The sequence below is a fragment of the Lissotriton vulgaris genome, chromosome 9 (assembly GCF_964263255.1).
Source record: "Lissotriton vulgaris chromosome 9, aLisVul1.2, whole genome shotgun sequence".
Classification (NCBI taxonomy): Eukaryota; Metazoa; Chordata; class Amphibia; order Caudata; family Salamandridae; genus Lissotriton; species Lissotriton vulgaris.
In genome coordinates this window covers 1,196,661,088-1,196,688,501 of record NC_141697.1, presented here as the reverse complement: position 1 = coordinate 1,196,688,501, position 27,414 = coordinate 1,196,661,088, and the positions used below count along the sequence as shown (strand labels likewise).

The 27,414-nt window shown below is 48.8% G+C and overlaps 1 protein-coding gene across 2 annotated transcripts in view; it reads left to right on the top strand.

The window, feature by feature from the left end:
- LOC147693029 (thioredoxin reductase 1, cytoplasmic-like) overlaps positions 1-24,930 on the top strand; it is a 154,759-nt gene extending 129,829 nt beyond the window's left edge. Inside the window, exons 14-16 of one of the 2 annotated variants that reach the window (XM_086939274.1) lie at positions 2,551-2,646; positions 18,284-18,418; positions 23,700-24,930. In XM_086939274.1, coding sequence (XP_086795400.1) covers positions 2,551-2,646; positions 18,284-18,418; positions 23,700-23,750 — 282 coding nt within the window. In that variant the 3' untranslated portion in view covers positions 23,751-24,930. The remainder of the gene's footprint in view (positions 1-2,550; positions 2,647-18,283; positions 18,419-23,699) is intronic. The other variant, XM_086939275.1, reaches the window with a different exon arrangement.
- The last annotated feature ends 2,484 nt before the right edge of the window (positions 24,931-27,414 follow it).

Here is a 27,414-nt window from a genome sequence, read left to right as displayed (position 1 = left end):
CTGAAAGCAGAGGGGACCAAGTTCTTAATCACTAGCCAGTGATTGTGTGGGCACCAGGATGGCACCGGGCGAAGTCACCTCGACCAGGTGAGTGGGCGACGCTGGGCTCTGCAGTCTCACGGATCAGGAGGTGTTGTCGGCGACCAGGATGGAGGTGCGAGCTGTCCCACGATGGTTGATGCTGTCGACGTTGCTGGACCCAGGATTGGGGCAACAAGTCTTGGCAAATTCAAGCCCACGTGGTGGACCTAAAATGGCATCTGGAGTGGACCAAGAGGGTCCGGGGTGCTCCTCTTTTGGAAGGGAGCAAGGGCCAGTCTGGAGCAACCAGACCAGCAGTGGTGGTGTCGTCGGGAAGGCCACAAGCCAGCGGGCTAGTAGCCAGACAACGCGGTGAGCAGCCAAAAAGCAGAAGGGCCCCACGCAGATCTCGTGAATGCTGGGGGGGCTGGACTTCGGTGCTGGAGCTGCTCAGGGTTGGGGCTTCTCGGACCCCAAAGCACTCACCAGAGGATCCCTCGGCGGTCGTCCTGGAAAGAAGTTGTGCAGTTCTGATGGCCGGTCCCTCGAGGTCTCGTCGCACCTACGGTTCTCAGCTTAGCTGTAGAGGTAGGTAGAGGTCAGAGGTGCCAGGGAAGCCGGGTCTCGTCGAGCTGGTCAGTCGGATTCCGGAGGAAGGACGTGCAGAAAACCGCAGAGTTCTTGATGGTGCCTGCGGGTGCAGGGTGACTACTCCTTAGCCACAAGGGAGAAATCTTAAGAAGTCGAGAGTTCCTTCCGTAGAAAGTAGTTTCTTGATTCAAAGATCTAATTTGGAAGGGTCCCTGCTCCTGCCTTTATCCTAAAGAAAGGGGTGGGTACGTGACTAGGTCCTGCCCTAGGGGTGGGACCAGGAAGGGGGGTGGTTACACCCCTCTCCCATGCCGGACTTTCCCCAAGCCAGGGGCTGGTGTGCCCCTGGAACTGGTTCTAGCCGGCAGATGCGTAGGGAGCACCGGGTTGCCACTTGCAGTCACCTTCCTGTAAAGCCCTGCCTACCCAGGATACACAAAACCCTGTCTGGGATGGTGCTAGCACCGCCCCTGACAGGAAACCCTTTGTCCAAGCTCCCCTCGCTGGAAGGACTCCCAGCTGCAGGGGGTCAGACTCGTGTCTGTGGTGGCAGCATCCATTTTGTGATGCTGAGGCTTGAGTTCACTTTAACCGGGGTTCACAGTTACATACATACATGTCGTGTCCCTCTTGAAGGGTGGAATGCTAACCCCGTCGCCAGAATTGGCGAGGGGTTAGTATTCCAATTCGTATGACACCTTACTCGACATGTTTTGATAAAGCGATACCAGAGCATTTAACCGTGAGGATTATAATGCACTTAAGAGTATATGATATGCGTTATCATGGAACAGCTATTAGGACTTGGTTCCGCCAGCTGCAAACTGGCTCAGCTCATGCCAGAGCACCATCTCACACGATTCCAAGCACTCTGCCATCAGGATTGTCAAGGCCTGCCATAGGAGTGACTGATAGGAATCTGTGTGTCCATTTTAGGGTTAGATATAGGTATACCATATCTACAGCAAAGGGTGATTACACCACCTTGCCCCAGCTGTCGTGCAGCCAGTTGTGTCAGATTTAGATGGCCATCCAGGGGTGGCATAATACATGCTTCAGCCCCTGGTAGGCCCTGGGTACACCTATGCCCCGAGTTACAGGGTCTGATAAGGTGGTCCAGTACCAATTGGTAAATGTACCTAAGGTACATGGAATCCATTTTAGAGAGAGAGCAGTAGGCCTGGGGTCCTGATTGGCAGGGCCCCAGGTCAACTAAGTCGGAAAACCAGCAAAACACCAGGCAAAAAGTTGGGGGCAACCAAAGTCGGGTATCCACCTTCCTACACCCACTCTCCCCTCTTGTACCATTAACAAACTAACTCCACCTTAGTGTGCGTGCAAGCATATGAAATCTTATTGGTATGAGCGCTTTATAAAAGGAAATTGATTGATTCATCTATTGAAGATGTAGATTTTGACAACTTCTGTACAAACTGGTTGTTTGAATCTTGCTATAGAATGTTGTGTTCTACTTCCAGCAGAAGTAGAATTCAATTCCCAATCAGTAGGGAAGGAGAGTGTCTGAAGAATGAAAAATAAAAATCACCTTAGTTACTTTTCCAGTACTGTTGGCTCTCTACTGACCTTCGTGACGTCATCCAGTTAACACCTAAATTTGTGCAGGAACTACATGGTCTTTGCTGTACGGTGAGTGGGGCGGGGGGGGTATTGATTGCTGTTCGAGGCATCCACATGACTCCCTACACCTTCAATTCTCCAGGGAATGTGTTTTTGCTAAGATTAGCTGGTTCTATTTTTGGGCAGAGAGTCCTCTAATTGTACTGGATCACTATACAGGTGTATTTTTTAATTTCACTTTAGAATACCATATTGATGCGACAGGTGAATGCTGAATATGGAACATCTCCTTTGCCAAACATGGTGCACTGCCTGGAGTTGAGAGGTTTAATTTTACCACTTTTTAAATTTATTTTTTAGGTATACCACACATCGTTCACGCCTCTGGAATGGGAAGTGCCTGGGAGAGACCAATACGCATGCAATGCAAAGATAATCTGTGACAAGGGAGATGACGTAAGTTTCTTAATTGAGAAGCAATTACTTTAACTCCCATTCAATTATTCTTCTCTGGCAGGGGACTGGAGTATAGGATGGGTGAACCTGTGTACATGGCGAAAGTAAACACCGCATTTTACATCGAACAGAGTTGAAACAGGAGATATGTCTTACTCCTGAGCAAGGGTAGAGTCTGTAATCTTAGTATGTTAAAAGTACTAGTAGGAGAATGGGGACGGAGCACTGCAAGCAGACATTTCTGTCTAGAGGTACTTTTGGTCCTTCTGAAACTTTAGGGCAGACTTGGATGAGGAGGCACATTTTACTTCAGGCGTGAGGCAGGAAAAATCTTAAGGAACCCTTGCCTGATGGGCACCCTGAATGTAAAGGAAAAATTGGAGAAAATGGATAAATCTTTGTCCTACTGCTTGGCGAGTTTACTGATACTAGTCTGGTTTAAAGGCTTTTGCAGATGAAGCAGTTGGGTTTCAGGTAAGTAACATGGTAATATTGTTTGTGGCCAGTGCCTAGGTGGACGACCAGATAGAGTGCAACCTTCAATGATTTGAGTGAATTGCTGTTAACACCCTCTCAATCGCACATTAGTGAAGCGTGCGACTCTCCCATGAGGGTCCCGGGGGGGGGGGGGAGGGAGGAGGAAGGGAGGAGGAGGATCATCAGGAGGAGGAGGATCATCATCAGGAGGAGGAGGATCATCATCAGGAGGAGGAAGGGAGGAGGAGGAGGATCATGAGGAGGAGGATCATCATCATCAGGAGGAGGAGGAGGATCATCAGGAGGAGGATCATCAGGAGGAGGAGGAGGATCATCATCAGGAGGATCATCATCAGGAGGAGGAGGAGGATCATCAGGAGGAGGAGGAGGATCAGGAGGAGGAGGAGGAGGAGGAGGATCAGGAGGAGGAGGAGGATCAGGAGGAGGAGGATCATCAGGAGGAGGAGGATCATCAGGAGGAGGAAGGGAGGAGGAGGATCATCAGGAGGAGGAGGATCATCATCATCAGGAGGAGGAGGATCATCAGGAAGAGGAAGGGAGGAGGATCATCAGGAGGAGGATCATCATCAGGAGGAGGAGGAGGAGGAGGAGGATGGATCAGGAGGAGGATGGATCAGGAGGAGGATGGATCAGGAGGAGGATGGATCAGGAGGAGGATGGATCAGGAAGAGGATGAATCAGGAAGAGGATGAATCAGGAAGAGGATGGATCAGGAGGAGGATGGATCAGGAGGAGGATGGATCAGGAGGAGGATGGATCAGGAGGAGGATGGATCAGGAGGAGGATGGATCAGGAGGAGGATGGATCAGGAGGAGGATGGATCAGGATCAGGAGGATGGATCAGGATCAGGAGGATGGATCAGGATCAGGAGGATGGATCAGGATCAGGAGGATGGATCAGGATCAGGAGGATGGATCAGGATCAGGAGGATGGATCAGGATCAGGAGGATGGATCAGGATCAGGAGGAGGGATCAGGATCAGGAGGATCAGGAGGAGGAGGATCAGGAGGAGGAGGATCAGGAGGAGGAGGATCAGGAGGAGGAGGATCAGGAGGAGGATGATGATGAGGAGGAGGAGGATCAGGAGGAGGAGGATCAGGAGGAGGATGATGAGGAGGAGGATCAGGAGGAGGAGGAGGATCAGGAGGAGGATGATCAGGAGGATGATCAGGAGGATGATCAGCAGGATCAGGAGGATGATCAGGAGGAGGAGGAGGAGGATGAGGAGGAGGAGGATGAGGAGGAGGATGAGGAGGAGGAGGATGAGGAGGAGGAGGATGAGGATGAGGAGGATGATGAGGAGGAGGATGAGGAGGAGGAGGAGGAGGAGGAGGAGGAGGAGGAGGAGGAGGATGAGGAGGATCAGGAGGAGGATCAGGAGGAGGAGGATGATCAGGAGGAGGATGATCAGGAGGAGGATGATCAGGAGGAGGATCAGCAGGATCAGGAGGAGGAGGATGATGATGAGGAGGAGGAGGATGAGGAGGAGGAGGATCAGGAGGAGGAGGATGAGGATCAGGAGGAGGAGGATCAGGAGGAGGAGGATCAGGAGGAGGATCAGGAGGATCAGGAGGAGGAGGAGGAGGATCAGGAGGAGGAGGAGGATCAGGAGGAGGAGGAGGATCAGGAGGAGGAGGAGGATCAGGAGGAGGAGGAGGATCAGGAGGAGGAGGAGGATCAGGAGGAGGAGGATCAGGAGGAGGAGGAGGATCAGGAGGAGGAGGAGGATCAGGAGGAGGAGGAGGATCAGGAGGAGGAGGAGGATCAGGAGGAGGAGCAGGATCAGGAGCAGGATCAGGAGGATTAGGAGGAGGAGGATTAGGAGGAGGAGGATTAGGAGGAGGAGGATTAGGAGGAGGAGGATTAGGAGGAGGAGGATTAGGAGGAGGATCAGCAGGAGGAGGAGGATTAGGAGGAGGATCAGCAGGAGGAGGAGGATTAGGAGGAGGAGGATTAGGAGGAGGAGGATTAGGAGGAGGAGGATTAGGAGGAGGATCAGCAGGAGGAGGAGGATTAGGAGGAGGATCAGCAGGAGGAGGAGGATTAGGAGGAGGATCAGCAGGAGGAGGAGGATTAGGAGGAGGATCAGCAGGAGGAGGAGGATTAGCAGGAGGAGGATTAGCAGGAGGAGGATTAGCAGGAGGAGGATCAGCAGGAGGAGGAGGAGGAGGAGGAGGATCAGGAGGAGGAGGAGGATCAGGAGGAGAAGGATCAGGAGGAGGAGGAGGATCAGGAGGAGGAGGAGGAGGATCAGGAGGAGGAGGAGGATCATCATACGTTGTGGACTGCTTTGTGAGCCTGGGTGAGGAACTTTAAGGGATCCTCTTGTTGACGGGAAGCCAGTGCAGGTTATTCAGGTGGGCGGTGATGTGGCTGTAACTGATTAAATACAATTATTTAGATTGAGTTCTAATGGTGGGGACAATTATTGTTTTAATGACGAGAACCCTCACCCACCCAAAGGTGACAGGCTTCATCATTGGGTTCCCTCTTACACACTGCGACTGCAAGGTGCAGTTTGGGCTACAACTCTCCCGTGGGAGAGAAGCAAGAGGTGTTTTAATCATCCAGTGGTGGTCGGAGTGAGGGGCAGAGTGCGAAAAAAAAAACCTTTTAACAAGTGAATTAAAACCATCATGTGAGGACAAAAAAACTTTAATCGGTGTCTTCACAGGATAGACAAACGGTGTGAGAATAGGGGTATTGATATACCCTATTGGGTCAACCTGTTTATGCCTTATTGACCACAAAGGTTTGTGGCATTCTTCAGGACCATAACACGTCACTGCTATTATTAGTGCAAATTAAAGAATGTATAAGATACCATACTTTGATGGATGGAAATTACCAACAACCAGCTTGTCGTGTTCTAATCTAGGACCCCGATCAATACTGTGACCTTATGCCCCTATGCGGCTATAATCCATTCATGCCCCTATAATGGCATAAACGATCAAGAGCGATACTTCAGAAACTCGTCTCTGGCCTAACATGATCAGAGCCACATTTCAGAATCTCTTCCTCTGCAGCTCATTACAGCAGATGACACAGCAGAAGCCACTATCTTAGATTCCTAGATTACACTCCGAGTTCTTAAACAAGATAAAACTCAGCAACCTGGGAAAGCCCCGCTTGCTATGTTTTGATTAGTAATATAACTCTAATGAGCACTGAGAGACGATCACTTCCTAGTGACATCTTTATTGACGTCTTATGTCCAAAAACTTACGTCAAACAAGGCACCTTTCAGGTATAAATATTACCAACGTTGCCTTAAGCAAACGCTGCCGCGACGACATCGATGATAGCAATGGTGTGGTGAATACAGGAGCAGAACAGCTGTCCCTTGCAGAGCCCAGCAGATGCAAGCTGCCCACGGACGCTGCCCCTCCTCCTTGACGCGCTGAGAGACGCTGTCTTTTCTCTTGCCAAGAAAATCCAGCTCCGGCGTTTCCAGCCTACTCTTGCGGGTGACTGGAATATCGAGTCCTGGAAAGAGATACAAGACCTCCAACATTCTATTTCAGAGGTATGGTGTTGACTAAACCCTTGGAGAGAATTCTTGAAGCAAACCTTGGCAAAACCAACTTAACTAAAACTGCTACTTATTTACTCCCTCCCAAGTATTAGGCTTAGGCCAGGTACACTGGGGTAGGCGTAGTTGGAAGCACCAGTTGAGTACGTTAGCCTAATGTATATATTTTATTCATTTTAACCATTGTATGGCTAAGAAACCATATCTGAAAGACGTTAGTGATAGATTCCTTACCTTAGAATATCCCCAGGCGTCAGGCTGGATCCGGAAAGTTTTGCGTAACCGTACCCTTGCGCGTCGGTAGGCGTCATCTGCGGCTCCACGTTCGTCGTGGGCGCCGTGATGATGTCGTCGGAGTACTTAGACGCTGCCTCCGCGTGCTGACGTCAGTTCTTTTTTCCGCGCCAGCCAGCGCAGATCTGGAAAGAGCAGTTCCCTAGTCACTTTTTGACTAACTTTTGGTGATCTTTTGATCCAATTCAAAGTCTATAAGACTCCGACGGTGCCTGTAGGGATGCCCGGATTCCAGCATTGCGATGAGTGCGACCGTACCATGTCGGTCACGGATCCCCACCGCCTGTGCCTGACGTGTTTGGGCGTCGACCATGACGACGAGGCCTGCCCCGACTGTCGGGCCCTTTCGAGGAAGGCCAGGCGGGAGCGGTCCCGCAGGCGACTCGCACTCCGGCAGTCGGCCCGCGCCGTATGAGGTCCCGGTCCCACGGGAGGTCGAGGGACAGGTCGCAGGGACAGAGCCGTCACAGCTCCGGGAGTCGGCACCACTCCTCCCGGTCCAAGTCGTCAGGTAAGAAGCATAAGAAGTCGAAGAGACCTCATCGCTCTTCTGACTCCCCCGACGCTTGCACGATGCGGCCGGGGGTTCGGGTGACACCGCCCACGCGGCTCCTCGGGAGTCGCGGGCGCCGCGTTCGGCCCCATACCCCCGGTCCCTGGGCTGAACGCGACGCCGGAGGAGATTGAGCGTTTCCTCATGGCCATGAGATCCCCTTCTCCTCCGACTGGTTCCGCTGCGCCTTCGGGCCCAGCGAAACAGTCTGGGGGCCCTAGTGGGTCAGGGGCTTCGGCCCGACTCCGTCGGGTGCTTCGGCGACGACGCCTTCGGGCCCGGCGCCGCAGGGCCCCACGATCCTGAAACCGCCGGTGCCCTCGGGCCCGGCGCCGCAGGGTACAGCGACCCCGGCGTCGTCGGTGCCTTCGGGCCCGGCGCCGCGGGACGCCGCTGGACCTTCCTCGGGCGATGGATCGTCACTGGTGGACCTTACGACCCCCCCCCCCTCCCCCCCCCGTCGGTGGTCTGTGTGGTGTCCCCTCCCAATCCTCCATCCCTCATCTCCTGAGATTCAGGGTCGTAATTGAATGAGGTCGGTTCATAGAAACTAAAATCTCCAAACGGCGTAGAGATCGGCGCCGATAGGCGTCGTCCCGACGTCGGAACCGAATGAAAGGAGGCATCGGGGACGCCGCTGCCCAAGAACAGCGCCGTCCCCGATGCCTCCTTTCATTCGGTTCCGATGTCGGGACGACGCCTATCGGCGCCGATCTCGATGCCGTTTGGAGATTTTAGTATCTATGAACTGACCTCATTCAATTACGACCCTGAATCTCAGGAGATGAGGGATGAGGAGGATTGGGAGGGGTCTGAGGACCCTCTGGCCAGGGAGTGCCAGTCTAACATGGACTGGGCAGGAGACCTTGGGGAGGCCAGTGGCCTGGACACTTCTCCAGACACTGGATTTGTCTCTCCTCCTACCGTGGCTTCGGAGGAGGGAGCTACCTATGGTGTGGTGTTGATGAGGGCTGCCAAGGCCTTGGCCCTTGATTTCCCCGTCGCGGCCGTGAGGACTAACCTCCTCACTGAGGTCCTTAAGCCGCAGTCATGCTCCATGGAGCCTCTGCTGCCGTTTAATGAGGCCTTGACGGACTTTCTTTTGGGCACTTGGTCCAGGCCCGCTACAGGTTCGCCTGTAGATAGGAACGTGGCCAGACGCCACCGCACGGCTCTGGGTGACCCATGTTTCCTGTCCTCCTGTCCTCCCACCCCACCTCCGAGAGCCTGGTCATCCAGGCCTCTAACTCCCAGACCGCCTTCCTGACTGCCCCGCCGGACAGGGAGTCCAAGAGGTACGAGAACTATGGTAAGAAGATCTTCTCGTCCCTTAGCTTGGGTCTGCGGTGTAGGAAGGTGGATACCCGACTATGGTTGCCCCCAACTTTTTGCCTGGTGTTTTGCTGGTTTTCCGACTTAGTTGACCTGGGACCCTGCTAATCAGGGCCCCAGGCCTACTGCTATCTCTAAAATGGATTCCATGTACCTTAGGTACATTTCCAATTGGTACTGGGCCACCTTATCAGACCCTGTAACTCGGGGCATAGGTGTACCCAGGGCCTACCAGGGGCTGAAGCATGTATTATGCCACCCCTGGATGGCCATCTAAATCTGACACAACTGGCTGCACGACAGCTGGGGCATGGTGGTGTAATCACCCTTTGCTTTAGATATAGTATACCTATATCTAACCCTAAAATGGACACAGATTCCTATCAGTCACTCCTATGGCAGGCCTTGACGATCCTGAAGGCAGAGTGCTTGGAATCGTGTGAGATGGTGCTCTGGCATGAGCTGAGCCCGTTTGCAGCTTGCGGAACCAAGTCCTAATAGCTGTTCCATGATAACGCGTACCATATACTCTTAAGTGCATTATAATCCTCGCGGTTAAATGCTATCTTTGGTACCGCTTTATCAAAACATGTCGAGTACGTATTGGAATACTAACCCCTCGCCAATTCTGGCGACGGGGTTAGCATTCCACCCTTCTAGAGGGACACGACATGTATGTAACTGTGAACCCCGGTTAAAGTTAACTCAAGCCTCAGCATCACAAAATGGATGCTGCCACCACAGACACGAGTCTGACCCCCTGCAGCTGGGAGTCCTTCCAGCGAGGGGAGTTTGGACAAAGGGTTTCCTGTCAGGGGCGGTGCTAGCACCATCCCAGACAGGGTTTTGTGTATCCTGGGTAGGCAGGGCTTTACAGGAAGGTGACTGCAAGTGGCACCCCGGTGCTCACTACGCATCTGCCGGCTAGAACCAGTTCCAGGGGCACACCAGCCCCTGGCCTGGGGAAAGTCCGGCATGGGAGAGGGGTGTAACCACCCCCCTTCCTGGTCCCACCCCTAGGGCAGGACCTAGTCGTCTACCCACCCCTTTCTTTAGGATAAAGGCAGGAGCGGGGACCCTTCCAAATTAGATCATCTTTGAATCAAGAAACTACTTTCCACGAAAGGAACTCTAGACTCTTCTCAAGATTTCTCCCTTGTGACTAAGGAGTAGTCACCCTGCATCCGCAGGCACCATCTAAGAACTCTGCGGTTTGCTGCACGTCCTTCCTCCGGAATCCGACTGACCAGCTCGACGAGACCCGGCTTCCCTGGCACCTCTGACCTCTACCTACCTCTACAGCTAAGCTGAGAACCGTAGGTGCGACGAGACCTCGAGGGACCGGCCATCATCAGAACTGCCCGACTTCTATCCAGCACGACCGCCGAGGGATCCTCTGGTGAGTGCTTTGGGGTCCGAGAAGCCCCGACCCTGAGCAGCTCCTTTGGGGTCCGAGAAGCCCCGACCCTGAGCAGCTCCAGCACTGAAGTCCAGCCTCCCAGCATCCACAAGATCTGCGTGGGGCCCTTCTGCTTTTTGGCTTCTCACCGCGTTGTCTGGCTACTAGCCCGCTGGCTTGTGGCCTTCCCGACGACGACCGACTACATAACCACTGCTAGTCTGGTTGCTCCAGACTGGCCCTTGCTCCCTTCCAAAAGAGGAGCACCCCGGACCCTCCTGGTCCACTCCAGACGCCATTTTAGGTCCACCGCGTGGGCTTGAATTTGCCAAGCCTTGTTGCCCCAATCCTGGGTCCAGCGATGTCGACAGCATCAACCATCGTGGGACAGCTCGCACCTCCATCCTGGTCGCCGACAACGCCTCCTGGTCCGTGAGACTGCAGAGCCCAGCGTCGCCCACTCACCTGGTCGAGGTGACTTCGCCCGGTGCCATCCTGGTGCCCACACAATCACTGGCTAGTGATTAAGAACTTGGTCCCCTCTGCTTTCAGGTGTCATCCATCTTCGATCCAGGCTTGGATCCATCGAGCAATCTTCACTGGTCGCCTGCCAGCAACTTCTTTCTTCAGGCTCCTGGTTCGTCAACGAGGATTCTCGACGTCTTTTCAGACCTATGCAGCCGCAGCCCCTGGGCTAGGTAACTCCGGCATTTCGGTGCCCCAGCATAGCCTCACTATCCAAGGGTCCAGATCCACTGTCGTTTTCGACTTACCTAGTCGGGTTCGCCAGAGAACACTAACTTTGCTTTTACTAGCTCCCATAGACTTTGTCCCGCATCCCGCGTGAGAGTGCACACTCTGCACCCGAGTCCCCTAGGCCTCCTACTAGTAATCTGAAGGTTCAGTAACGTAGTCCTAGCAATTCCAAAGCCTATTAGTCCAGTACTTACCTGCTAGTAATTTCGCATTCCACTTTTAGAGTATATGGTTTTTCGTGCCCCTCGGGCATTTGTGTAAACTGTGCAACTTAAAGTATTTTCGTAAGAGTTTTGTTGTGTGCTTAGTACCCTGTCCTCATAAAGAGTACAGGGCTGTTGTGATCTAAATAAATACACTGTTTATTTTCATAACACTTGTGTGGTGTCCTTTCACTTGGTGTTCAAGGGGTATACGTGATGGTATAACAGCTGGCTTAACACGCCCTCTAGAGTTTAGCCCGAAGACTGCTCGTATCCATGCTACTAGGATAGCTGGTCTATAAGGTTGACTTACAACCAATCACCATAAGGGTTGTTTGGACTGATACATAGTGATCACTAGAATAGTGAACACTGAATATCAGGCCAACTTCTCACATGCGGTCTTCCAACACCGCATGCCTTAGGCCATTACACCCACTCTCTGTGGGAGACGGTGGCGGAAGTGCTGTCAGAGTGCCCGTTGGAGGTATGGGCCAAACTCGGCCAAGCCCTTGTGGAGGGCCGGGACGCAGCCAAGTATTCAGTCGGGTGTGGACTGGATACTACTGTCTCGCTGGACAGAGCGATGGCTACCACGGTGGCGGTACGACGCCACGCCTGGCTGAGATCCGCCAATTTTTCCGCAGATGTCCAAAACACCCTCATGGACATGCCGTTCGATGGCCGTCACCTCTTTGGCGCCAAGGCAGACCACGCGCTTGAGCGCTTTAAGGACTCCAGGGCTACGGCCAAGTCCTTGGGCCTCTCGGCCCGCGCCATCAAATGGGTGCCTTTCGCTCCTTTCGTGGCCAAGGAAGGGGCCTCCCCACACGTGCCGCCAGCCACTCGCCGCAAACTGTCGTCCAGCGCGGCGGCGGCCGTGGAAACCACCGTGGAGGCGGTCGGGGGAATAAGCGGAGTCAGTCCACACCTGCCCCCGTGGCATCCACCTCTAAACCCTCCTAGTCCGTGCTTTTCGGCCCATGTGATGCCAGTGGGAGGCAGGGTTCGCCATCACCACTCTCACTGGCGCACTGTCACTTCGGACAGGTGGGTGCTGCAGATCGTCAGAAGGGGCTACTCCCTCCCCTTCGAGATGACCCCTCAAGCCATGCCACCGCAACACCACTGCGTATCGGGGGATCATTTGCGGCTCCTGCAGGAGGAAGTTTCGGCCCTCTTGGCCAAGGGGGCCATCGAGCGCGTTCCTGGGCCAGAAGTAGGACGTGGTTTTTACTCCCACTACTTCCTGGTACCCAAGAAGTGCAAGGGGGGCCTACGCTCTATCTTGGATCTGAGGAACGTCAACGGCTTCCTCCGGAAGGAGAAGTTCAAAATGCTGACACTGGCTCAGGTCTTGACTGCCCTAGACCCAGGAGACTGAATGGTAGCGTTGGACTTGCAGGACGCATATTTCCACATCCCTGTCCTGCCGGCCCACCGGCGTTACCTGCGGTTCACGGTAGGCCTCGAGCACTTTCAGTTTACCGTGCTCCCCTTCGGCCTTACCAGCGCCCCACGGGTGTTCACGATGGTGGTGGTCGCAGCTCATCTGCGCAGGTTAGTGGTCTCAGTCTTCCCCTACCTAGACGACTGGTTGTTGAAGGCGGGCTCGCCCCAGACAGTAGTCAGCCACCTCCAGACTACGACGGATCTCCTGCACCAGCTGGTATTTTCCATCAATGTGCCGAAGTCACACCTGTGCCCCTCTCAGAAGCTCCTTTTCATCGGAGCGGTTCTCGACTCGGCGCAGTTTCGGGTTTACCCGCCCGAACAGCGGGTTCGGGAAATACAGGCTCTGTTTCCGATCTTCGGGCTGTTATCCCGAGTTTCGGTCAGGTTGACGCTGCAGCTTCTGGGGCTGATGGCCTCCTGCATCCTTCTGGTGCATCACGCACGGTGGCAGATGCGGGCTCTGCAGTGGGACCTGAAGTTTCAGTGGGCCCAGCACTGGGGCAACCTGTCCGACCATGTCCTGATCTCGGAGGGCCCTGCGAGACAGCTGCAGTGGTGGCTCACGGACCGCGATTGGGTCAACGGCAGATCCCTCTCCCTTCCCCAACCGGAGCACGTAGTTGTGACGGACGCATCCCTCTAGGGCTGGGGAGGCCACTTGGGAGAGGCAGAGATCAGAGGACTCTGGTCTCCGGTGGAGTCCCGGCTCCATATCAATCTGTTGGAGCTGCGGGCGTTTCGTCTGGCACTGAAAGCATCCCTCCCGTCTGTCCGAGGGAGTGCAGGTGTTCACGGACAACACCACAGCCATGTGGTACTGCAACAAACAAGGCGGAGTGGGGTCATGGACCCTTTGCCAGGAGGCTCTGCGTCTCTGGCAATGGCTGGAACATCAGGGTGTGACTCTGGTGGTTCAACACCTGGCAGGTTCTCTGAACACCAGGGCGGACGAACTCAGCCGTCGGTGCTCGATGGATCACGAATGGCGATGGGGAGAGCCTTGGTTAGATCTAGTCGCCACCGAGAGAACGCGCAATGTCATCAGTTCTGCGCTTTGGAATTTCCAAGGCGGCACTCGCTCTGAGACGCTTTTCGTCGCGAGTGGAGCTGCGGTCTGTTGTACGCCTTTCCGCCTATACCACTTCTGCCCAGAGTGCTGAAGAAGATCAAGCGCGACCGGGCACAAGTCATCCTTGTGGCTCCGGACTGGGCACGAAGGTACTGGTATCCCGAGCTACTCAGTATGTCAGTCGATCCCCCGGTTCGTTTGCCTCTTCAGGAGGACCTTCTGTTGCAGCAGCAGGGGACGGTCCTCCACCCGAACCTGTCCAGTCTCCACCTCCATGCTTGGAGATTGAGCGGCGACAGTTGAGGCCATTTGACTTGCCTTTTGAAGTGTGCAACATCCTTCTGGCAGCCAGGCGTCCCTCCACAAAGACGGTATACGCCTGCAGGTGGAACAGATTTGTGGCATGGTGCACAGCAAAGGCTGTGGATCCCCTCAATGCCCCTCTCTCTGAGGTTCTCCTCTTCCTTCTTTCTCTTGCCCAGCAGGGCTCTGCTCTGGGCACTGTCCAGGGCTATCTTTCGGCTCTTTCAGCCTTTCTGAGGCTGCCTGACCAACCTTCTTTGTTCAAGTCCCCTATCGTTAATCGATTCCTGAAGGGCATCACTCATACCTTTCCTCCTGTTCCCTTCGTGATGCCTCAGTGGGACTTGAACCTGGTTCTAACGTTTGATGTGCGCTCCCTTTGAGCCACTTCACAACTGTCCTCTTCGCCTTCTTTCTTTGAAGACTGCCTTCCTGGTAGCCATCACCTCTGCCAGGAGAGTGAGTGAGTGAGCTCCAGGCTCTGTCTTGTAAGCCTCCATTCCTTTCAGTCCATCCGGACAAGGTTGTATTACGGACAAGGCCCTCCTTCTTCCCAAGGTATCGTGGCCTTCCACATTGGGCAATCCATCACGTTGCCCACCTTCTTTCCGCCTCCGCACCCCTCGAGAGAGGAGAGGCTCCACCGTCTGGACCCAAAACGTGCGCTCTCATTTTATCTGAACCGCACACAACCGTTCCGGGTGGATGATCAACTCTTTGTTAGGTACGCGGGCGCTAAGAAAGGGAAAGCGGTGCACAAGCGGACCATCTCCCGGTGGATTATCTTGTGCATCCAGGCATGTTACTCCTTGGCTAAGAAGGAACCCCCTGTTGGGCTGAGGGCTCATTCCACTCGAGCCACGGCCACTCCAACTGCCTTGGGGTGCCCTTGCAGGACATTTGCCAGGCAGCTACGTGGGCCTCGCTGCACACGTTTGCAAGGCACTATTGCCTGGACAGTCAAGTCCGGAGGGACGGCTACTTTGGCCGTTCCGTCCTCCAGGACTTTCTGGTGTGATTATTGGTTCGCAGACCCACGGGGATGGTATTGCTGGGGTATCTATTCTAAGGTAAGGAATCGATCACTAACGTGTCTTTCAGATGCACAAGTTACTACTTGTGTAACGATATATCTGTAAGAGACATTAGTTAGTGATAGATTCCTTACCGACCCACCCATCCTCCCTGTTCTGCGAACCGATATCTAGGGTTAAGGTCATCCCCTTTCAGGGCCCTAGTTTCTTGGCACCAGTGTTGGTTTTTGTCATGGCTCTGCGCTTCTGGCGCGGAAAAGCTGTGGCTAAGAACTGATGTCAGCACACGAAGGCGGCGTCCAAGTACTCCGACGACGTCATCACGGCGCCCACAACGCCGACGACAGACGCGGAGCCGCAGACGACGCCTGCCGACGCGCAAGGGTACTGCTACGCAAAACTTTCCGGATCCAGTCTGACGCCTGGGGATATTCTAAGGTAAGGAATCTATCACTAACTAATGTCTCTTACAGATATATCGTTACACAAGTAGTAACTTGTGCATCAATGCTTTTACAGTATTATTTCGCAATCCTCATTTTACTGTACGCACTTTTATAATAACTAGTCTTTCAATTGTGGTAATTCATTTCTCTTGCATGAGAAGAAAGACTGTCCAATAAATTATACCTTTTTATTGAAAACGCCCGTCTCTCTATTCTCTGCATCCTGGTGAAAGTAATTCTTGCACAACTGACTGAGTGAAATAGCTGTCTATTGTTTCACACGACTCTAGAGATTGACTCTTATTCTAAGGAGCAAAGTTGTCATGTTTATGCGGTTGTTGGTAAACTGAATCCCTTCTTGTCTGAGCCAGGGGAGCTGATCACTTCCTATTCAGTCAAGAAAGTTTCCAGTGACCTCTGAGCTAGTTGGTACAAACCCAATTAAGTTTAGCATAGTCAGTAGAGACCTGGAAGACCGCACTTCTACGTCTATACTACTGTTTGTTATTCCAATGCGCAGGGCCTATAGGGAAAATAGGAACTACACTACAAGCTGCAGTCTGGTCTGCGTCCAACACTAGACACCTCGTATGCCTCTGCCTTCACAAGGTCCTTTACACCAGTGTCCTGGGAATTGACTTAGCCAGAGTCCTCCGCTGTAAGTGTGACGGCCAAAGGGAACCAACGTCTTGTACTATCCATCTATGCTGGATGGTACAAGACGTTGACAATGGAGTAGGATGTTATATTTTTAAGAATTGCAGTGAATTTAGTTGATGCCAGTGGAAGTGCATCTTCCTGTTTACAGTTTTGAAATGCAGGTTTCAAGACTATGACAACCAAAGGATTCTTCTAGTGTGAGTGAAGACCCAGAGCCGCATATGTTACTATGGGATAGTCCTAATTTAATTTGGGCTCACTGGGTTGTACCGTACAGAACACATTCTGTATTTGTGAGGTTTACCTAGGTGTAAGGCAAACATCCATGAATCATTGAAGGTGAGCCATGATCTTGCAGGGTAAACACCAGAAATTCCTAGGAGCAGATTATATATCTGCATATTGTTGCATTTTTGTGTCAGCCGTGACCAATGTTTCCATATATAAGCTGAAGAGGATATGTTGTAACCCTGTAATGAGACTGACTGTGTGGCATGAAGGGAGCTGGACTGAGCCTTGAAAAGCTGTAGTCCAAGGCTAATACACAAGTGCGAGGCGAGGTTCCAGGTTAAAAGCTGGATGGTTTATACAAAAAACATGATCGTTACAGAAAGCAAAAAGTAATTGAGGGGGATTAGCGGAATCAAAATATATGTATACAAGAGGACTAACCTGAAGTCTGCAGCTGAAGAAACCCAAGGAAAGATCAAGTAAAAATCCGTTATCAGACTGGTAGAGGTTGTTATACTTGTTTGGAGAGCAGACTATAAGTATAAATCAAGTAACAGACTAACAGTCTGCTCCGTTAGAAAGCCGTAGAAAGTCTGTAGAAATCAAATAGGCAAACCTAGTCAACTTCACTAGAAAAGCAAAAAGTCTGCCTCCAAAGAAATAAAGCACTAATAACACCGCTTTTTAATGTTTGAGGGTGCAGAAGCCACACACATTGCATGGTATGATATGGCATAACAGGGCTGGACTAGCAATTTGGCAAACACATAAAATATATATATATATATATATATATACTTCTAGAGACACCTACTTTCTAATGCTAATGCATTTCATTTGTTAGGGTATTCATGACTAATCAAGAAAATACAATTGACATTTTAAGTAACAGCAGGACAATGGTTTGGTCAGCTAATGATGACCTACACAAGACCTCAGTAGGTAACTTTGGAAAGCTACTAAATAAAGGACCATCCTGAGCATTGCTTCCTTGAACACAACTATTCTATTTTAGGTTTCGAAAAGACACCGCAGTTGAGATTTCATTTTTGTTGATTTTTCCAGAAAAGAAAAACCGCAAAAACACAGGCAGTGAAAGGCTTACAAAAAATGAATGTGCACTTTTATTATGCAAATATAAATAGCTGTCCATGCAAGCTGACTGCAGCCTGGTCATGGCTTATAAAAACTCGCCTATAGCCATTTTGGAAAGGGAGGTTAGTAGGACTTGTTGGGCAAGCATAAAGCTGAATTAGTGTGACTTCAAATTAACATTGATCTGAAATTTAAGTGTTACTACTTTTCCCAAGATTTTCTTAAGGACAAGCAAACCGACAGGGGCCAGTAATTAGTTTGTCTGGGCCCTGACTAGGTTTGTTTTTCATGTACAGCTAAATGTGCCTGGGGTATAAATGGTGTTTAGGAGAGAAGGTGAAGTTTGAATGAAGTAAGTCAAAGGAATGGGCTATGAATGTGAAGACAGGGTTGGAAAGATAATCTATGGTAAAAGGATTAAAGATGATACCCAAAAGCGACTGTAAGGACGTGGATTGCTTTACAAAATCACAAGTAAATCAGTAGGCCCATCACACCGGTTATCTTGGAGTTTGGACAGCTGAGTTATTACTCTGTTGCTCAATTTGAGTTTAAAATGCATGTTCATGTGTGTCGGAGATTATTATATTTATCTATATCTATATCTTCTCTGCTTTTATATTTAGCATATTTGTAAACTTCTCCCATTGATGGATGCTGTCATGCCTTTAAGTTGTCCTTGTTGAGAACTTTTGTATTAAATGCAAGTAGCACTCTACTGTGTAACATCATATGTTCCTTGTGGATAATAACTACCCAGTTAACTTTTATAGGATCGTGTCATAGGATTTCATGTTTTTGGACCAAATGCTGGTGAAGTTACTCAAGGGTTTGGCGTGGCAATGAAATGCGGGCTTACTAAGCAGTTGCTTGACGAGACCTTTGGTATTCACCCTACTAATGCAGAGGTACGTGGTCTGTTTTTAAACAGCATATGATGAAACTATCTTTGGTTTTCCTACAAATGGAGAATGGATTCAAAACCTTTAAGGTTACAAGTAGGGAATTGGGAGATCCGTTCATTTTTAGGTCGAGTTTACAGGGCAGGGCAGATGTCTCAAAAAGAAATGTTAGTTTTCCAAGAGCCTTCAGGTGCCTACAGCCCGCCTATTTGTTTGCTTTGTCACTCATCTGCTTGCTTCTCACTCCATGACTTTCCTTGTCTTAGCTTGTTCATATTGTGCTTCTTTCACCTGCCACACCCCTTCATTACCATCTCTCTAATTGACTGGCCGCTGTCCTTCCATTCCTGAACTATTGGGGATTTTATAAAAAAAATCTTTTGCTTTCCATCAGTGCTTGTGTGTTCCACCTATTTACCTCTCGTGCTGATCTTCTCTCCCCATGTCTGTGTTGCTCTCTTATTAGTATGCTTTTCCCCAATCCCTCGCATTCCCTACTTGTGTACCTCCTCCCCCAACCCCCCTGCGTTTTCCTCCCTCGTGCTTCAATCCCCGCCCTTGGTGTTGCTTTCTTTATTGTGCTTCCTTTCCACTCCCGCCCACCCACCTTTAGTTTTATTAAATTCCTCCTGTAAGCCCCCTCTCCACCCTCCAACATGGCTTTTTTAGTTTTTTTAGTTTTAGGATAGTCTACCTGCTGCTATTGACTGCCAGACCGCTCCGCAGTGCATTAAGCTTGTTTTTATTTTTGCAAATCCATGGGGCGTGCCTTCTTGGATCTGTAAATGAAGACAATTGTGTGTCTGTGTAATGACACTGGTGTACACTTGCACAGTGACATTTTATTCATTTATTCCCCCAATGCCTCACAGAATAAACCAAAATCATTTTGCTTTTTCCAAATCTGTGCAGTATCCACTAAAAGCATTAGCAAAGCATATAGGTAAACTAGGTGAGAATGCTTGTCTTTGCTTGTTCTGTATACTAGCAGGTGGTCTGAAGTGTATTCGGAAGAATTTTTACTGCTTCATTCACAAAATACTCGGCTAGTGGGTTAAAAAAAATGTAAACTCTAGAGCAGATTGGAACGTTCACCATCCTATTGCTTTAGGGGTTGTAGCATTCTTCATAGAACATATTAAATTAATTCGCAACTATTGTCAAATACAGATTTGAATTGTTCAAAATAATTATGCATGAATACAGGGCATTTAGTCTTACAGTTGAGTTGTGAAGTCTCTTCACCTGAAATAAAGAAATAATGTAGCTTCTGAACAGTAATAAAGTATTACATAATGTAATGCCTCCTAAATAGCCAACAACTAAAGTGAAAGGCTGGTCCGAGCGCAAGTACAGTAAAATCGTGAACTGGCTTTTAATTCTCCTGGTAACTTTTTGTGTGCATTGTAGGTCATTTTAGGAATGATTCTGGATTCTGATCTACAGCATTTTTATTAGTCAGTAATTATATAAGGTTAATTTAAGTCTGACTGCTTTTTAGTGTTATTTCTCACTACATATTTTGCTTTCATTCATGTCCGTAATCACACTTTCATTTAGAAGAAGTTTACACCAAGCATTTAAGCTGTCCGCAGAAAAGGCGATGCGTGTGAACATGTATTATATGGAATAAAATACCCAGTGCCTTACGTTCATAGGAAAATGCAAGTCACCTCTGAGTTACATGACCATTTAATGGAAGTCTAGCTTTGCCCACTTTCCTCCGTATGGTCACAGAATTAATCAGTAACGTCCTTGCATACATTTTTACTTGCACAAAAGCCCTTTAAAAAAAGAGGTCCGGCAGCAAATGTACATATGGCTGGATGAGCAACAGGCAGGGTGTGCAACGGATGGGGTGGTTTGAAAGAATAATTTTAAACCCGTATTAAGGAAAGTCCCGGAGGAGGGAGTAGCATGCAGCCGTTACGGCAGGAGTAGTAAAAAGCAGCCCAAAAGGGAGAGATCATGGCAAGGCATGCACTGTCAGTGCTTAACGAAAAATAAAGTAGTTCCCTAAATGTGAGCAAAGGATGCAAGTTAGCCAGTCGGAAGGATGGTTAAAAGGATATGCTCCAGGGAAGGGAAAAACACAAGGCGAGGAAGCAAGCCTTTGAATCCGAAGCATGCAGATGAGTGACATAGCCAACCTGTGGTAAACAGCAGATGAACTCAGCCCACTCTTAAGTGTGTGTGTGGTTTAAAAAAAATGTATTTATTTTTTATGGTTCCCACGAGGCTTTTGCATACAGTCAGCTAACTCTGGTATGCGAGAACTAAAATAAAACTTGATGAACTGACTTTTTTTGTGTGAAGGGCTGCGCAAGCATAACATGAATGTATAAAGAAGGTTACTGTTTTATAGACTACTAGCAGCCCATCCCGACGTCCGGGTATGAAGAGTTGAGTGGGTGACAGCTCGCGCTAGAGACGCTGCGCGTGTGGGAAAGTGCAGTCAGTTTCAAGGTTAGTGTGCCAGCAGGGCCGTTTAGTCGTGTCAGGCGCTCGCTTGAGGCCGGCTCCAGCCCTGGTTGATGTTGGGCGCCGTGTGTAAATTTGTTTATGCAGAGAGTTGAGTGACCGCGCGCAGGAGACGCTGCAGTTATTGTCCCCGCGGGCACGCTCAGTGGCTTGTGCTCCCGCTTGAGGCCCGGCTCCAGCGGCGACCGTATTACAATGTGAATCATGTGACCCTTGAAAGTTATTTCCCGGTATTATTTTTTTAGGACACATGGCGTGAAGGCAGGAACGTAACGACAATTTAGTAAAGCACCGACGGCATTCGGCCCCAGTCTGTTTGACATGCCCCCAGCACAAGGCACACACTGCATTCAGCCCCAGTATGTGTGACACGCCCCCAGCACAATATGCAGGCCCAAAAGTGAGTAGAGCGAACGGTTACTTACCACGCCTCCAGCTGAACGCAGATGCCCATTGAACGCATACACCCAGGTGCGTGATTGGCATCATCATTTCGGAATGTGGCGCGATTGTTGGCGGCCGATTGCCGCGCCCATTGGCCACGGCCCTTGCTCCCGTGCATTTTCGCAATTGCTGCGCCCATTGTCGTTTGTCACGGCCCTGGCTCCCGTCCAATTGCGCAATTGGCGTGCCTCCAGCTGAACTCAGACACCCATTGAACGCTCTTGCTCCCGTGCATTTCCGCGCCCATTGGCCATGCCCCTTGCTCCTGTGCAATTGCCGCGCCCATTGTCGTTTGTCTTGCCCCTTGCTCCTGCGCAATTGCGTGCCCATTGCCGTTTGTCACGCCCCAGCACACGCCCCCAGCCTTTGTCACGCCCCCAGCACAACGCACATGTTTAAGGAATGTTTGTTTTATTTTTGTTGTCATGCCGCACCCTGCCCACGCACACGCCCACAAAGGTCTACTTTGCTGGCAAGGTTCTTTTACCTTTCAAATGTATATGGTGGCCATCTGTATAGCCTTTGTCCTTCTGCTGCAACTGCCCTTTCCAATGCTGTATTGGGTGTTGTGATTGGTGCGGTGGTTACTGAGATTACCCACCTCAAAGGTTAGGGCTCTCTCTTTATAATATTAGTATAGATTAATACGCTAGCTACTTCAAGAGTGGTACCGATTTGAATCGATACCTTAGTTCTGGATCCAGCCTATAAAAAGTTGCTTTCCGTTCCCAACTTGCTCATTCTACCTATAACAAGGATGCAAACTCTATCTGGCATGTATGACTGTGCCTCCACATGGCAATGGAAAAAAAGCTGGATAGTGTGGGCAGCTACTCAATGTTACTTTCCCATTCTCAGCTTGTGGCTGCTCTTGGTACCTAGTGGTAGGATTGGAAACTGCTTCTGCCTAAATTCAGAGTTTGATTGTCCCACATACGCATGTTGGTCCTTAATGGCATTCCACATTCTCTGCACACCCTCAGTAGTTCCATTTGATGCTGTGGGTGTGGGAAATGTGCTTCTTTTGTCCTCAACCATGGTAAAAAGGGGTAATTTCACACTGTTTACTGTCGCAATATGTGCAAGTCTTCCCACAAGGAACGATGTAAGGGGGAAATAATCTGAAGCTGGTGCCTACAGTATGGGATATTGTTGGCTACATTGCAAGTCGCTTTTTTCTCTGCCTGCCTAGAAACCATTCCTCTAAAGAAAAGGCTCTTCTTAGACCAACATCTAGATGGCAGCATGATTCACTACATCCAAAACTAGTCCCATGCTGCAAGAATGTTACTGCAGATAAGTAACTTCCCACCCGAAGGATTACACTGACTTGCTTCCACACAGAACGGAAAATCAAGATCAAAATAGGTTGGCTCTTCTCTTCCAAAATTGCCTGTTACTTTGCCATGGAGCAACAAGAAAGTGCATCAGAGAATGCTTTGAATCTTGAGATGAAGCTTGACTGCAGGAGCTCTACATGTTGCTAATGTTAAACTTCCTTAGCTTGAGCACTCTTTGTTCCTTCCTTGGTCTGAACCGAACAATTATGGGAATTTAGTACACTTTCCTTACAGTGGAGTTCCCAGTACCTGCTGCTTTTGTAAAATTTTAATCCATTTGTGCTCCAGTAGAATTCGAGATTTTTTTTTCATTTGTATCCCTTAAAAGATCAGTCTTCTTTCTTAGTATCCTTAAAGGCATTTATGCATCGTCGTGCATCATACCATTTTATTTCACTAGATCTGGTCATGTTTAAAAGTACCTGTCCCAGCTTTGTAACAGACTAAGGTGGACAGGCAAGTTCAGGCTGTGGGTCAAAGTGTGAAGTTTTAAAATCTTATTCCACTGATCATTTCCCTTTTGATGTTCACATCTTGGTACACCAGTTTAAACATGCACCCGTTTAGCTGTCTTGCCCGAAAACTTTCCTGCGCCTTAGAGGCTCAGAGCACTATCTGCAAATACTACACAAAGTAATGCTAGAGTGATAAAGTATTCTTACTTGTGACAGTTAACAAGATGGTATCTGCTTATCTGCTTTATATTCATATATCACCCTACCATCCTCCGATGGAGGCGCCATACATATTTGTCATGCTCAAAAAAGAAAAAATGGCAACGTTTGGTGGCTCTTAAACATGAAGGTTGTAGCCTTTGGGTGCCTACTTACCAATGTTACGTTTGTGTAGTCCTAAGAACCTTTTGGGGCATCGAGTGGAGTCTTAGCAAAAAGATTACATGGAGTCCACACCGAAGTACTGTCTAGATGCGTTTTTAAGATCCTTGCTTAAATGGAAGAGCCTGCATTTTATGTCCTAAATGTAGTATGAACGAATTTTTAACAAATGTGTTTTTTTTGCAGGTCTTCACCACCATGGAGGTTACTAAAAACATGTCCCAAAAAGGCCGCTGACTGCCATTGTGTTAAATATGTTTCCAGCCCGTAAACCGTTATCTTACTGAATGGCTTACAAATTATCTTAATATACTCAGGTTAAAACTAGACCCCTCCTGATAAGTGAGGTGTTGAAAGTGCAAGAAGGTTTGAAACTATTCACGCAAGATAATATTATGCGGCAAGGGAACGTTATAACAGCATGGTAACCTGGAATGCTGTCTTGACGTGCATGGTGGTGCATTAAAGTGCGTTTTTGAAGTCTTAGCTTGGAGCCTCTTGAGGTGAGCTTTGACGGATGACTACCTTGCAGGATCAAGGAATATCCTCTTTTCTGACTGAGCTTCTACAAAGAACTTCATAAACTCGTGCAGTTTAATCCCATCGCTGACATTTGCCAGATGTGTGCAGTGTAGCATAATGCTACGCAGGAAAACCCAATTTAACGTGTCCAAACAAGTTGTCTGCCTCCACGTAGCAACTGTCTCTGGACCGCTTTGTGCAAGCATTTTAAAATGTTTGCCGCTGCTCCCATCTTTATTGCAAGGGGCAGTGTGTATGTAATCAAATAGTACTTAATACAAAATCTGTACATATTAACTATACTTTTTCTGTAAGGATACCTGAACCTAATCTTATTTGCAAAAGCAGATTGTCTTTTAAGCTGCACCTTACTCAGAGAACACTATGCTGCAATTTCAAGAGAATGTGCCCTCGAGTGTATTCTTGAACTGTACAGCCGTCCCCTGTTTATGCATACTTGAACAGTGGCTTCTTTGTTTTAGGGATCCTTAAGTAAAATGTATATTGGTAATCATTAATGGGGGTTTCTGTAAAGGGAAAAAATACCCCTCACAGTTTCTCGACACTTTTTTCATTGAAGTTTCACTTCATCTGTTCTTGAAATGTGTATATTGCTCAACTCCTCAAAGTAAGCGAATGAAAGAAGCTGTTGGCATTCTTATTCAGAATACTTATCATGCGTCTATGTAAATGATATATTCAATTTCATGTTACTTCGGCCCATAAACCAAGAATGTTTTATCTACTGAATTATGGTCCCGGATTTGTTTGTCCAATGCCATGTTTCGGAGAATTGTATATGAATGCACTGTATCACATGCCGACTTAAAATATTTGTAACTATTTATCTGCAGTTTACCTCTTTTGGAGTTTAAATAAAAACCTAGTTGAAAGATGTCAGTGTTTTTAAGTGATTGTTTTATGCGGCTGATGTGTAATGTCTGGCGATTATCAGTGGCCCATACAAGGTGTTGAAGTAAAACTGAGCAACTTAAACGATTAACATGTTGGTGCTAAAAAAAGTTAACCTGTATAGAGTCTTAATACATTGCTATACTATTTAGAGCGAGCACAAACTATGTGGAGTCGTGGTTACTGAAATAGTTTGATATATAATGCATTCCACATTAGTTTTGATTGTTTGCAGTTGTTGATGCATGTATTAATATTAGTATTTTGTAACTTTGAAATAACATTTAAAAAAGAGAAAAGACACCCCACTAAATACAAATGACTTTGCCCAGGCAAGCGCTTTAGACCATCAACTATTCTGCAGCCCTTTAGGTCTGGAGAGCAGTGGCCTAGTTTGGTGCCCATGGACAGTGAAACTACCTCATCTGACCTGGTTTATTCTGTTCCAAGGGTCACAAAATTAGTATCCGCGTTTTTGAAAAGAATAGCCATTCCAGATCACTGAATGCAAATTTCCTGATGCATGGAAGAGCACGTACGCTGTCTGCACCGTGCATTTGGGGCCGTCGAGCGGAACACTAATTTCAGAAAAAATGCAAACGTTTATTAGCACAAGGACCTCACATGACATCACTAAGCATACACGAGAAATGGGGTCATTGCTGACCTCAAAAGACCAATGGACTAGTTGCTAATTCCAGGCGGGGACCATCATGAATAAAGGAAGGTAGCATTACTGGGCGGGGCGTAATGACATGTCATGGAGTAGTCACAAAGAGAATTTAGTAGAGAACAACCTCTATTGATTCAAAAGAAACTGCACACCTCCTCACCAGTGCAGTTCACAATGCCCATAGAACGTTCTTGAATTGGGATATAAAAGATGGAGTGGGGTCTGTAAAAGTGGTGTGGGCAAAGTGCATTTGTACTCCCTGTTCAAGTAGTGTGGCCTAACGTGTGAACTAGAATCCTGCGCTTGATGCAGCGTGCTATACGGCTATTATGTGGATAAGAACTAGAATCCGTTGCTCAACACATCGTGCCAGCTAGCCAGTATGTGGGTAAGAACAAGAATCTGGTGCTTGACTCCCTGTGCCATCTGGCCAGTATGTGGGTAAGAACTAGAATCCGGTGCTTGACGCAGCGTGCCATGTGCCAACTATGAGTGTTTGTGTCCATGCATATCGCATACAATGAACATACTCCTATTGACTTTGCCAGTGCTTTTCAGCTGTATCAGATAAATAACCACCATATTTTGATTGATTTAGAATAGAACATGTTCCAGTTATGAAAATGAGACATAATTAAACAATACTAAGGCCAGCAAAGGGGTAGTGGTGTTAGAAGTGTCAATCACTCCACTACCTCTGCAGTTCCTTACGGTTGATCACTCCTTTTCTCTAGTCCTTTTCTTGCACTTCATCAGTTTCCACCTGCTCTACATGTACTTCCTTGCGTCATTCCCACATACCCCACTTTTCTGTCTCCTAACTTGTGTAAACACAGCATTTTCTTTTCACTTATTGTCCACGTTTCAACAGTTCTGTATAGCTCCTCCACACACTGACATAAAGATTGTAATTGCCACATAATGCAGCCATTGCTCTATTGTGCAGAGAGTCCAGGTTTTGGAAGAGCATGTAATCTAATACCTAGCTGACCCACTGACGGGTGCAATAGATAAATCTCCTTTCCTTCTCCAAATCTAGAGCTCTCAACTGTGTTCTGCTGTCATGAACACATCCTCACTCTGCTCTCATCTAGAGGTGGGCCAGTTCACAGTATGCACTATACAAGGGTCATATTGGCCCATGTCAAAGTCAGTTTCTTATTAGGCTCGGTTTGAGCAAAGGCGGGACCTGCTTTAATTAATGCCCTGCCCATGGACAACGCTAAGTTGCTGCATCCTTCGTTCAGCAAGGACCAACAGGCAATGAGAGTCCAGATATTACGTTTATTCATTTAACTCTTTCTCGCACACCACACACGCTTTATCCTGCCCCTTACTCATGATCTCAAAAAAGGTTTAAACTTGTGTATGTATAAATGTGTGTGTGTGTATATAATATATAGACACACACAAGTATCATCGGCTTGATACTTTACCAGGGCCCATGAGAGGTAGTGTTGTATTGGACGAGCCCACTGGCAAATATATGAAGTATAAATCCAACACAACAATGGAAGGAGAACTCACTCACACTGACTCTTGTAGCTGTAAAAATTTACTTCCGAACAGGACTTGTTTCCGCTACAGCCGTGGCCTTTTTTTCTGCAGCGATACAACCACTTCTAACCAATGCCTAGCTGAGTCTGTTCAGAGGTTTTTGCAGCGCGGCTACAAATTAGATCTATTAAACCGCGCTCTCTCGAAAGCATCATTGTGTACGAGAGATGATTTGTTAGCTCCCAAAAATAGTCACTATTGACTCAACCTCTATTTGTCCTGTCCGTCTAATTACCA